General features: G+C 48.1%; 7 protein-coding genes across 7 annotated transcripts; 4 read left to right on the forward strand and 3 right to left on the reverse strand.

The window, feature by feature from the left end:
- Positions 1-374: 374 nt before the first annotated feature.
- ONS95_003041 (uncharacterized protein) lies at positions 375-1,219 on the reverse strand (the record flags this gene model as incomplete). The annotated part of the gene is made up of 2 exons (XM_058496326.1): positions 375-972; positions 1,023-1,219. The coding sequence occupies 2 exons, from the start codon at positions 1,217-1,219 to the stop codon at positions 375-377; spliced, it is 795 nt and encodes a 264-aa protein (XP_058353577.1).
- Positions 1,220-1,681: 462 nt separating this feature from the next.
- Positions 1,682-3,041, forward strand: ONS95_003042 (uncharacterized protein; the record flags this gene model as incomplete). The annotated part of the gene is made up of 6 exons (XM_058496327.1): positions 1,682-1,811; positions 1,869-1,876; positions 1,947-1,954; positions 2,009-2,200; positions 2,257-2,635; positions 2,703-3,041. The coding sequence occupies 6 exons, from the start codon at positions 1,682-1,684 to the stop codon at positions 3,039-3,041; spliced, it is 1,056 nt and encodes a 351-aa protein (XP_058353578.1).
- Positions 3,042-3,268: 227 nt separating this feature from the next.
- Positions 3,269-4,798, reverse strand: ONS95_003043 (uncharacterized protein; the record flags this gene model as incomplete). Its single annotated transcript, XM_058496328.1, has 3 exons — positions 3,269-4,301; positions 4,351-4,736; positions 4,790-4,798. The coding sequence occupies 3 exons, from the start codon at positions 4,796-4,798 to the stop codon at positions 3,269-3,271; spliced, it is 1,428 nt and encodes a 475-aa protein (XP_058353579.1).
- Positions 4,799-5,655: 857 nt separating this feature from the next.
- Positions 5,656-6,384, forward strand: ONS95_003044 (uncharacterized protein; the record flags this gene model as incomplete). Its single annotated transcript, XM_058496329.1, has 1 exon — positions 5,656-6,384. The coding sequence occupies one exon, from the start codon at positions 5,656-5,658 to the stop codon at positions 6,382-6,384; it is 729 nt and encodes a 242-aa protein (XP_058353580.1).
- Positions 6,385-7,400: 1,016 nt separating this feature from the next.
- On the forward strand, positions 7,401-8,907 carry ONS95_003045 (uncharacterized protein; the record flags this gene model as incomplete). Its single annotated transcript, XM_058496330.1, has 2 exons — positions 7,401-7,832; positions 7,891-8,907. 2 exons carry the CDS (start codon positions 7,401-7,403, stop codon positions 8,905-8,907), a joined length of 1,449 nt encoding a protein of 482 aa, XP_058353581.1.
- Positions 8,908-9,229: 322 nt separating this feature from the next.
- On the reverse strand, positions 9,230-12,685 carry ONS95_003047 (uncharacterized protein; the record flags this gene model as incomplete). The annotated part of the gene is made up of 7 exons (XM_058496332.1): positions 9,230-10,871; positions 10,955-11,127; positions 11,198-11,469; positions 11,525-11,594; positions 11,647-11,911; positions 11,964-12,087; positions 12,135-12,685. The coding sequence occupies 7 exons, from the start codon at positions 12,683-12,685 to the stop codon at positions 10,761-10,763; spliced, it is 1,566 nt and encodes a 521-aa protein (XP_058353582.1). The 3' UTR covers positions 9,230-10,760.
- ONS95_003046 (uncharacterized protein) lies at positions 9,523-10,128 on the forward strand (the record flags this gene model as incomplete). The annotated part of the gene is made up of 1 exon (XM_058496331.1): positions 9,523-10,128. The coding sequence occupies one exon, from the start codon at positions 9,523-9,525 to the stop codon at positions 10,126-10,128; it is 606 nt and encodes a 201-aa protein (XP_058353583.1).
- Positions 12,686-12,773: the final 88 nt, after the last annotated feature.

Below are 12,773 nucleotides of genomic sequence, written 5' to 3' on the forward strand. Positions count from 1 at the left end.
TTTGAGAAGTTGAGCTGTTGGTTTTTGGAGGCTGTTACATACATAGTGGGGTTGATGCCCACACTAGTCTGCTTTAAGGCGTTACCTTCGGCATTCTGTGCTGCCCTTCCAAGCTTCCCATCATGATATTATTTGAAATAATAATGGGAAATTTACTGAAATTAACGGAAGTAAGAGATAATGAGTATTCATAGTTTGTTTGTGCCGAAAATATCGCCTGGCAATGTGAATAGTCCCATACTTTCTGACGGATCTTAAATCATTCACTGATTTTGAGTTTGATCCGCTGTTGAGAACATACCAGCCTATTCGCATTTTGTCCTTCGAATTTCGTCGGATTATCTTGATTTGGCCAAGTAGCCTTCAATGGTCTATTATTCATTATCATCGTACTCATCAAATCCTCTGAACTTTTCATCCAACGGCCCCTGCCGAGTCCAGATATTCATTCCCAATTTCGATCCGCTTGTCACTGGCAAGCCCGCATGAATGGTCGCTGGGTTTCCACTGCCATCCTCATGTAAGTTCTGCCAGAATACCGCATTCCCCGGCACAGGTCTAAACGTTACCCCACTCTCCCACTGCTCATCACAATCCACAAACTCGCACCACCGCTTGTCATACGGTGCATTCAATATAGGAAAGTTCGTGCCGCCACCAGTGAGGTTGTTCGCAGCAACATAAACGAAGAATGACGAGAGACGATTTCCGCCAACTTCAGGAGTCATTCGAGATGGTGCTTCGAACCAGTCCGTATGCAGGTGGTAGTTCTCGCCATTGCCGTATTGTACCAGTTGGAGGGGCTCGAGATGTGACCGAGGGGTATCGAAGCCTTGGAACTCGAGCGCTCGAGTTTCGATACAGCGGACGGTGGTGTCGCGGATGACGCTCGTGGATTGGGATGTTCGAGTTTGGCGAAGGCCCTGTTCTCCAGATTCATCTGCTACCGCAGAGTTTGTGAATGTGCCTTTGCTGCGTATCTGTCAGTTCATGGCCCCGGGGGCGACTCGTAATGATCTTACGTGATTTCTTGAAGATGGTCGCGCTCCTCAGCTGTCAGGAAGTTGGGGATATAGATAACCAGAGGGTTCTTCGAGAAGATGTGTACTTTGTATGGCGGGTGAGTACAAGAATATTCAGAGAGTGGTTTCTGGCTTGCTTGGACATTGCTCATAAACAAAGCAATCACTGCCAACAACATATATCTAGGTCGTGTCATCTTCAATTGTGACTTGTTCTGCAAACGAAGAGAATTGTCGATGTAGGAAGTCGAAGATGAGCTACGGCGACGATTTACAGCAAGTCAACCCCTCCAAAAGAGTTAAGGACCCTGCGCCCATATCGTCCGATCAAACGGCTACTGTGCTCCAATCTTCCAATTAGACAGCTGGATCAGAGTTCCCGGTATGCCAAATGTCATGATGGTTTGGTCATGAAACGGGAGAAGTCGATGTGAAGCAAAATATGTTCCAGGATGATGTACTGACAGGGTGCAGCTCCCCGCGTTTGGGCATCAGCTATCCCTGTAGGGTCAAGCTCAGGGGTAAAGCTCCCCTGTGTCGCGCTGAACCGAAAGCCTCTCCCGCCATTTCCTCTCGCGGGGTACTTTTTTACTTCCTCAATTTAACAACTTCCAGAAATTGATACATAAATTCTTGGGGGCACTTGTTCTATTATCAAAATGTTACCAAGATCGCTTCTCGTCTGTGTGATAGACCTTCTGTTAATTAGAGAAGCATCTGGATGGAGTCACGTCGATAGAGATCAATTCGAATCCATTACAACCAAAAATGAGTTATCACTAGTCGCTTGTAAGTCGAGACTGTCATCTGATTCCTATCATCATCGAATTTAACTAATGGTTTCAGTTGTTGCGGTAAGTTCAACCCCCATGTTTGCAAGAGCCATCTGACTCGACCTGTGACTGACTTGCTGGTCTTTCGAAGCCATGGACGTGAGACTACCCCACATATCCGATATAGATTTACGGCTAATAGTAACTGTACAGCGAATCAAGCAAGTCCCTGGAATCCGAATGGCTCTCAGCAACAGCTCGAAGTCAGAATTCACTCATCAGTATCGACTGTACCGTGGACGCGGACCTGTGCAAAGAACAAGAAATAATATCCTATCCAGCGATACGGCTATTTCAAAGCAATGGGCAAAGGCGGAGATATCGAGGGCCACGGAAAGCTTCTTCGTATGAACATGTGTATCTGAATCTCCTATGAATACCTGAATTGACATCTAGGATAGAATACTGGAATTCATAACCCGAGCCACCCTCCCCTCAGTATCGGTTGTGGACAAGTCAAACATCACAGCATTTAAAGCCAGTGACAACGATGTTTTCATCGCTTACATCCCAGACGAGGACGGTCATATGAAGAAAACATTCACGACTCTCGCCAGACGACATGGCGACAGGTTTACTTTCGGAATCGCTACCGACCCGAAAGTCGCCAAGACTGAACACATGCAGTTTCCAAGTATCGTGTGCCATAGATCGGTGGAAGGAGAACAAGAAATGTTTTCTGGACAGCCCGGATTAGATGCCTTGGAGAAGTTCATCGAGACTGCGACTGCGCCGTTGATTGGGGAGTTCACGAGAAGGAATGAGATGAAGTATATGAAGGTACGAGCCGTAGGCAAAACAACAAACCTGTGTGAATTTTGAAGACTTCATATTAACTTCATCCAAGGCCGGAAAATCCCTAGTCTACTACTTCACGTCCACGGATGAAGATCGATCCGCCTACGTCGCCGCCATTAAACCCCTCGCCAAAACATATAAAGAATACTTAAACTTTGTGACTGTTGATATTGCTGAGTACGGGCACATGCTACCAGCTCTAGGGTTGGCATCTGATTCTGATCCAGCTTTGGCTGTTTTCAATCCGATGTATGGACAGGTTTTCCCGTTTAAAGAGGATGAGGTTACGCCGAGAGCTGTGGAGAGCTTTGTGACGGAGATTGCACAGGGTAAGGTGCAGCCTTTGGGAAGTCAAGTTCCAAGTACGGAGGGACATACGGAGCTGTAGATGGGTGAGGTAATGAGAAAATGATCACAACTAAGTGTCTGCCAGGGTGCGCTTGAGCCCTTTCGTTCATCTGTACGGATTCCCGCCGTGGTTTTCTGCTGATAATTGACAAGTCACAACCTGTCGTTCCAACATTTGGTACTACCAAGCTAATGTCTTCGATCAATTTCATTGGCTCTTCTTCTATATCATAATCTATTTCTGCCTCAAATTATTCGAATGCTCACTCAAGCCTTCTTTTCCACACCATCAATCGCCTCCGGAACTTCCTGGACAGGAGGTGTTGTTGGTGAGCTGATGTCAAACTGCAAGCGATTCTGCTCAAACCCACTCCAATCACCAATCTGCTCTTCAAAAAACTGATCGAGATCCAAGCCGTTCAACTCAGCCTCCTCAGATACTCGCAAATGCATGCCGGGGATATATTTCAAGATGTAGAGGAGAATGGCAGAGACGATGAACGAGTATGCACTGATAGCAGTGATCTCGGCGAATTGTCGTCCAACCTGGATTCCATTACCATCGATACCACCCGGAGCAGATGTTGCGCCGTCGAGCATGGAGATGGTCTCGGAAGCGAAGATACCAGTCAAGAAACTGCCAACCATTCCGCCGATACCGTGGAGTTTGAATACGTCAAGCCCCTCGTCGATATGGAGCCAGGTGTTCAAGTCCTGGAGAAGAGCGCAAACGGCAGCAGTGACGAAACCAATCACAGCGGCAAGCCAGACACCAACGTATCCAGCGGCAGGCGTGATCCCAACAAGACCAGCAATAGCACCTTCGCAAGCGCCAACAATGCTGAATTTCTTGCCGTTCTTGAAGTAGTCGACGAGTGTCCACCCAAGAATACCAAAGCTGGCAGCGGTATTGGTGTTGAATCCAGCAAGCATAGCACGGACTGAAGCATTGAGAGCACTTCCACCGTTGAAGCCAAACCATCCGAACCAAATGAGGACGGTGCCGAGAAAGACAAGTGTCGTGTTGTGAGGACGACTGTGACTTTTGCCTTCTCCTGGGATAGTTCGCTTGCCGAGGACGAAGGCATACGCGAGTGCTGACCAGCCTGAAGCGATGTGTACAGGTCCACCTCCAGCGAAGTCAAGAGCGGGGAGGTTGAACAACCACCCGTTTGCGTTCCAAGTCCAGCATGCGATGGGACAGTAGACGATTGTTGCCCAGAAGAAGGCAAAGATGAGGGAGGGAACGATGCGACCACGCTCAAAGGCACCACCGATCACGATCTGTACAGTGCAAGCACTGTTCTTTGGTCAGTCTTCGTTTCGCACTTAGATTTCATTCGACTTACCAGAACAAGAGTTGGTACAAACAGAACACAATCTCAGGAAGCACAGCGCTTCCTGGCGATGGAGCAGCCATTACATTCTTCATTCCAAAGTTGGCAAGATCTCCAATGAAAGGTCCAGCGGTCCTCGAGTATGCAAGAGAGTATCCCCAGAACATCCACTGGAACGTCGTGACGGCTGCAACCATCAAACTCTGGAAGAGAAGTGTCAAAGCAGACTTGCGGCGAGCCAGACCACCATAGAGCAGACCGATGCCCGGAATGATCAGCCAGACAATGAAGCCGCAGAACATTATGTACGTGTAGTGGTATTCAAACCCAGCATATTGAGCGTTGACATCTACGAGGAGGGTGTCTCCGCCCTTGGGCTCGGACGAGTTGAAAGAAGGCTACTCATGGTCAGTACGAAGGTACTAGATTTTTTTGGATGCCCTCGACTCACTGCGCTCATATTTGCGTCTGTTACTGCAGCTTTCTGGAAATATCCGGGACAGGTGGAGAGAGCTCTCCTTCGCGGACAACTTGCGAACCATGTGGCATACCCATCCACTTTATATCCTTCCTTCATCCGCGCTGGCTTCTACTTCTATCACTCATCCTCCGAAGTCAATATCCCTTATCTCGACCCATGGGCACCACCAAATCTTTCCTCGGGAAGTGAAGCGTCTTGGCGACCATGCCACAAAGTGCACTTTCCCTGTCTTCGAGATATTTGACTTGCTGAAACTCCACAATCCCCATCTTACAAGATTGCCAAGTGAAGACGAATACCTGTGAGAACCCTTGAATGGTTCAAACTCCAGGTTATTCCAACTGATAAGACGCTTGGCGCTGTGGTGGGATTTGGTATCCACTTCGGGCATGGCTGGCTTCGCTTCGCTTCGTGGCTTGTTTGATAAGCTGGACGACTTATCTGTGGATGATGATTGTCAAAGGGGAAGGTAAGAACTCAATATTAGAAGTGCACTTCCTTCGGAATATCTTTCAATAATCACGACCATGAAGATAAATGTATATGCAGGTCCGAAACTTGACCGTGGAATCGGTATCGTCGTGGTGGAGGCGTTTGCGGCACCATGCGCGTGCTGAGCTGACAGGCTGCAATCCGTCCCGAACGGGATCCCACATTTAGCCAACCGACCTCCCACTCTTCACGAAATTTCGGGATAGAAACCATTCCACATTTGAAAGATTGAATGGCTTTCTATGAGCCTCTGAGACTCGAGGCTCTTGAAGAGTACGAATAATGTTCAATACTCTTCAAAACCAGCTCCGGCCCGTTTCCACACAAGAAAGCCATCGTCCACCATGACAGCACCTCTCAAAATTGGCGTATTGCTCAATGGCTTTGCTTCACCCAATATGGTCGGGATCAAAATCTCATTCGAGACAGCAATCAAATCCGCATCCAGGCTCAATTCCGATGCTGCCTGTCCAACAATCGACTTCTACGATCCCATAGTCGCCCAAATTTATCCGGATCCTTCAACATATGACCTAATCGTCCTAAGCGGAGGAACAGCTGATCCTATGGGTTCGGATCCATGGGTTCTTAAACTTCAAAATTATCTTCGTACCACAGTGCGGAATTTCCCGAAGCAGAAAGTCGTCGGGATTTGCTGGGGCCATCAAACTATATGTGTTTCCTTCGGCGGACGTGTAGGAACTATGGAGGGTGCAGCTGAGATTGGCGTTACGCAAATCACTCTGACGACCGATGGCAAGAAGTTTTTTCCATTTGCTTCAGAGGGGACTCTTCGGATTCATGAGTTCCATGCTAGAGAGGTCAAGACGCCTGCAGAAGGGTTTGTTGCGCTTACTGAAGGGAATCAGGTGTTTTTGAGTTCGGGAAATACGATTTTGACATTCCAGGGACATCCAGAGCTAAATGCGGATTTCGCGAGGAACTTGCTTGCGAGCGCGCCGGCGTATATGGGCGTTGATCCAGAGAGGAAGGAAGCTTTGGTTGAGATGGCGGGATTGGATCATGATGGCGTTGAGAATTGGGCGAGGATCCTGAAATGGGTTCGAGAATGAGATGACTTTTTGGATGTAGGGGCACAATACTTACCCGGAGTCCTATTATAGCCTTCAATCTCGAGATCAGAGAGCAATCTCGAAAGGAAATTTATGGACAGCAGAGATGCCCTACTTTGGGTGATTCATACTCCTGTTCTTGAGCAGATAGGTAGCTCTTTCCAGTATGCCGATGATGTCCCGAGCGGCGGTGTCTTCACTTACTGTCTTGCTTCCGTTTGTTCCAATCGATTCTCCGAGGTGACGATTCCGTTAACGAGCAGTATTATCTCATAGAGAACAAACGGGGAGACGGTCTATATCGTTAGAATTTCTCTCTTGCTGGCGTTCGCCAAAACGTTAGTCTCGGCCAGTCTCGCATCTCGGCCTCTGAATCGCCACCCCGAACGTCAAAGATACCGGTCTCCGGGGCTCAACTATTTCCATGCGGCTCCACATAGAGGCTCAAAATAATGGGCCGGAGACATAATTATTCCTTTCCTTCGACCCACCTATTGTCCACTTAATTGAAGGTAGTATCATTAAAAGAGAAGGAGTAGGAGAAGGAGTTCGCGACGAAATATCTCTCGGCTACTAAGACTCAATATACTGAAAGCTTCAAGCCACTCAACCGTGCAGCGACCGATAGATTTAGACACATTCCAGCCGGTTGCAGAGAGATCGTCCTATCGAATCCAGGCTGAGGCAATAACCTCAAGGTTGGAAACCTTAAACTTTATCTCACCATCGCAAAATAGCGGGTGAAGGCGGAAAGTTAGAACACGCGAAGAAGCGAGAGAAGAGGGGCCTGTGTTGGACTAATACACACGGGTGGAGCATCCACTCATGCGTTGGGCTGGCTGAGGAATGACGTGAAATCTGAACACCAATCCACGGACTTATATGTGAGTCGAATTCTTCTTTGAAATGCTTCCTCTTCTCTTGATTAAAAGTATCACTGTCTTAGCGATTTTTCTTCTACTGCCTCTACTTCAGACCAACGATTTCCTCTTTGGTTATCAACCCTGGTCACAATCATGGCCCGCCTACTTTGGACAGATCCATTTTGGAATGGAAAACGGAAACCATTCATAATTGGCGTGGTCATGTCATCATTATCAGTCATCGTGATGTTCTTTGTCGTCATGTCGTATCTCTACGGTTCTGTTTGGAGGAGTACGCACCGAGCGAGTCATTTGAATATCTTGGCAGTCGATTATGATGGAGGGGTCGTTGGGAAGTCCTTGTCAGCTGGATACTCGGCCTTGGAAGGAGACAAATTTCCGACATTGCATTTTAGGTCTTCTGAAGAGTTTGCTACAGTGGAAGATATTCGAAATGCGGTGTGTAGGGGAGATTATTGGGCTGCAATCTTTGCTCAGAATGGTGCTTCAGACCGTTTGTCGGCTGCGCTGGGGGGTGGCGCTGCTGCTTCTGGATACAACTCGAGTGAAACGTTGACATATGTGGTAAGAACCAGGTATCCTGCACCAAGTCTTCGATATCACGACTAACAGCGCCCAATAGTACAACGAAGCTCGTTACCCCACTGTTCAGTCAAGCCACATTCTGTCGAACATGCAAACACTCATCGGAACTGCCACTTCCATATACGGTTCTCTAAACGGGACTTCAGCTGCCAAATTCCTCAACACTGACGACGCAAACGCTACGCTTGCCCTCCTGAATCCAATCTCAGCATCCTCGATCAACATCATGCCTACACCACAAGGAACCAAGGTCCTCTACAATACCGTCACCTTGGTTCTCCCTATAATCCAGCAATTTTTCTTCCTCTTGGCACTTAATGGCATCTCTACTCACTTCGGTATTTACGGATATCTCTCTAGCCTCCATGTTGGGCTGATTCGAATGGTCGTCGCCATCAGTTATACATTTCTCGCCTCGCTGACACTCGTTGGGTATATCTGGGCATTCAAGGAGGACTGGGGTGTGTCAGGCGGTCAATTTGTCCTGACCTGGATGGCGATGTGGTTGTACATGCACGTCAACTTCCTGGTTCTCGATGCAGCAACGGCATTTGTACCGCTGGCGTACCTGAGTTTCTTTGTCTTGCCGTGGGCGATCATCAATATCACATCTACCATTTTCCCGTTCGAGCTCAGTCCTGGATTCTACAAGCTTGGATACGCACTTCCAGGTCATCAGGTGGTTAGCATGTTATTCCAGATTTGGTCCGGAGGATGCAACAACGAACTTTCGCGCTCTCTTCCTGTATTGTTTGCCTGGGAGATATTTGGGTGGGTCGTAAGTGGGTGGGGAGTTGTGTATCGAAATAGAGCTGCACGAGAGGAGGTTCTGAAGGAGGAGGCGGATGCGCGGAAGCCACCGCAGACTTCGTCAACTTCCAATACCCAAGAAGTTCAGGAGAAACCCAATCCGGAATTGGAAAACTTGCGCAGAAAGATAGAACGAAGGAACACTGGACCTCCAGGATTACCGATGCCGTTCCAGGGGATGTATCTCTTGGTGGAAGATGGAGGAGAGCTTGGGTTGTATAATGTGAAGGATAAGCGTACCTGAGATTGTGTTTAAAGTTGGGAAGTCGGCGTTATGGAAGTATAGACTGTATATTATGATAGAAGCCCCTGCAATTGGTTAGTATTTAGAAAGCGTTCTTAGATTGTTGCAGCAGAGAATAAGATAAAAATTCATTCCATGGCCTTATGAAGCTCCACGAGTGCTGTCCTGTGTTGACCAACTTGAGGAGTGAGAAAAGGGGTCCAGTCACTAAGCGAAAAGCCCCTGGCAAAGTGGCTGAAGCCCCTAGCTCAACCCCACAGGGAACACATGCACCCCTGAAACCTACCCACCCCGCTCATCAACCTCACCAAACGCGGCTCTCCAACGACAATTCCTCGAACGCGACAGTTTACATCATCTTCCTCTACGAATTCGACCGAAAAGCAAAAATGCCTGCCGAGAAACACACTTTCGACCCTGACGGTGATCTTCTCCTACAGCTGCTTTCTCAACCCGCGAAGAAAAAAAGCAAAGATTCGGCGGGAACGGCAAGAGAAGGATTATTCAATTGACCTCGATTCACCCTTGGAACCCGAATTCGCACATGATGCAGCCAATGATGACGTTTCGGAAGGGTCTGAATCTGAAGATGTATTTCAGATGATGCTAGTGAACATGGGGAAAGATAAGCAGAGGACTGGAGGGTCATCTACGACGCCTGCAAGCGGAGCACAAGAGCAGGACCCAGACAAGGACGAAAAAAGTCTGCCGGGCGAAGCGGCCATTGATATGCTGGTCTCTTCACGGCATATGGCTCTAGCAAGTCCTGTTTTCAGGGCAATGTTACGGCATGAGGGGTTCAAAGAAGGGCATACCCTCGGTGCAGAGGGCAGTGTACAGGTGCCTCTCCCAGATGACGATCCTCGGGCAATGCGAATCCTGCTCGATGTCGTACACGGCCTAAATAGGAGAGTTCCTCGGAAGGTCAGCTTGAAGACCCTAGCTTCAATTGCTGTTTTGGCGGACAAATACCAGATGGTAGAAGCTCTGGAATCATACTCGGATACATGGATCAATCGGCTCAAACCTAAACTGCCAACAGAATATATCAAGGCTGAAGACGAGAAGCTTATTTTCAGGTGGATGGAAATCGCATGGGTCTTCGGCAAGTCGGAGGAGTTCAAGGCTATGACTTGCTTGGTTGAGCGTGCCGGATATTCGGAGTTGAACAATGAAGTTGTGGGGATGTATTCAGTTCCGAGTACGATTATGGGTACTTAACAAACCCGTTCAGGGGCATCGGAATGGCTGGGCTTTTTGATTGAAATAATGCAGATACGCTCATGAAGCGGAGGGGAGATGCACTCTATGAGTGCTACACCCTGATATCCCAGACCATTCATCGGTACCAGAATTGCCAAGAAACTCTCTGTCCACGAACTGATGACAAGAACCTCAGCAGTACATGTGATTCCATGCTTCTGGGGTCTCTCTTGAAGAGCGCTTCCATAGCCGGACTGTACCCGGCGCCTGAAATGCCGTACGGAAGGGTATCATTTGATGATGTGGTTCGTATGATGAGTGGCCTTTCTGTGCAGGCTTTGTGTGATCGTATACGCCCATATCATATCGGAGGTGAGCGGAAGGAAGCACATGGTCTGAAAGCTTTGTTTGAGGAGAAGATCAAGGACCTCTATGGACGCCTTTCGGGGCTGGACCTAAAGAGGCACAAACAAAGAGCTTAAGAACAAAAATAAACTGGAAGCTTCTGCGAGACATCACCTGGATTATTCGCGTGGTGCAAGATCTCTAGCTGCCATGATTTGCTGTTGTGTGATGCACAGCATGATGCCATCGCTTGGACGAATTCACAGTGGAAAACTATTCACTAGAACTGACGACTAAGGCAGCGCTCATCTACAGTTCGTGTAATCTTTTAGGCCCCGGTCGGGAATCTTCCTGTTCGGAAGGCACAGCTTCACCTGCTCCCCTTTCAGGTTCTTGAACACGGCACCATATTCTCGCTACGTTTCTATTAGCCATAAGCTCCAGCAAGACCGACACGGTCAAAGCGGACACGTCGGAAACATGTTCATAGCGAACTCACCTGATTTACTGAGATGAAATCTTTATAGATACCATCTTGCTTCATCTTCTCACGAACAAAGTCCCCAATACCATTAAGAACAGCAATCACAGTTGTGATCTTACTATCCCATGAAACAAAAGACGAAGTAGCAGTTCCATCGATTCTTGCGGACTCACTACTTCCATACGGATCTATCACTTCTCATCAGCTTCCGCTTCGTTAGGCAATCAAGATATGTCATGCAAGACAAAGGATGCTTACTCTGCATCTTCTTCCCATCAGCCATATTCTTCCACCATGCCATTCCAACACCTTTATCGAAATATACAGTGGGGAAACTTCCATATGGCGTAATCACGTCGAGTTCCTGGTCCGTTTGATTGGATATCGAAGGGATGCCGGCGGCGGAGATGTATCCGATTATTTCTCCAGTTACTGGATCGGTGGAGTTGTTTACTGAGGCGTAGAGGCCTGGGACCCCGGTTACGACAGAGTTGCAAGTTCTTACTCGTTCGGCGTTGTAGAAGAGTCGCCTGAGGAATGTTAGCTTCGTCTTGAATCAAAAGCATGGCGATGGAGGAAGCTCACTTCACTAGGTCAACGTCGGTGTACGGCATCTCAAGTATCTTCCACTGTTCATGACTTGAGAACCAAAAGCCTGAGAATCAAGATCAGATATGACTCAATCCGTTGGGACGTGGTCATCCTACCTTTCGGTACAGTTATAGGGCCAACCCCTCCCATGTTGTACTCTACACTTACAAGCTGGGGCCGTTTGACTTCCCAGAGAAGGGCTTTGTCTCTTCGAGATAATCCACCAAAGAAATTCAACCACCAGGTGAACAATTCGCCTTCATATGGGTCGTTCAATGTGCCGGTTCCTTCACAACTGTAGTTCTGCCGTGGATCATCGACTTGTAGTGCCTGGTTGAGTGTTGTTACAGCGCAGACTCTACCACCACCGTCATAGAAGACCTTATGATGTTCAGTCATCATGACACGGTGTCACATGGGTAGGTTATCTCACCTTGGCCACTGTTGACTTGGTGTAGTCAAGCCAACCCTGCCAGCTCTTTGCGAGTGCTCTGTACCTCTGGTCGTGGCTCGACTCCAGAACCTGTACCAGGCCATATACCGCCCAAATTAGTTCGCTGTATTCCATTAGCTTCTCTATCAGTGTCTTCAAGACGAATCGTACCCATTGTCAAGTGCTGGAACTCGATTCACCCAATCATTCGTCGGCTTGATATCTGTCTCATCACCCAAGAACCACGGGATGAACCCACCGAATCCAGGAAATGTCTGATTGAACTTCAAATACGTTTTCAATTTCAAAGACATGATTCCAAATGCAATCTCCGGTGCTTTTCCTTCATCATCCGGAGACAAGAATCTTGCCGCGTCCCTTGAACCAGCCAACGCATGTGTATACAGCATAATTTGCAACGACTCTTTGCTCGCAGCGCTGAAAGGATGTTTAGCTGTTGCGAGCCCTGTGGTTGGGTCAATGAGGGTGCCATCGTATGACATCCCGTTCAGCGTGTTGTAGCTGACATTGTTGGCGTGGAATTTACCTTCCCAGTAGAGGAAGGAGGAGATGAAATCGTTGGGATTGCGGAGGATTGATGATTGAGTGTAGGTTGGTGAGAAGCGGCATTTTGGGTGAGGAGGATTTGGATTGGGGCCTGCGAGGACTGCTGTGCAGAGCAATGTCGCTGCTAAGAGGTAGGAGGGAGATATTAGATGCATCTTGCAGCGTCAATAAGCGATGTTTACACCTTTTGATAAGTATGATTCAGGTATGTATCGTACGACTTGGCGACATGAGTAAAACGAT

The sequence above is a fragment of the Cadophora gregata genome (genome assembly GCF_030347475.1).
Source record: "Cadophora gregata isolate MNR1 chromosome Unknown scaffold_12, whole genome shotgun sequence".
In the NCBI taxonomy this organism is placed as follows: Eukaryota; Fungi; Ascomycota; class Leotiomycetes; order Helotiales; family Ploettnerulaceae; genus Cadophora; species Cadophora gregata.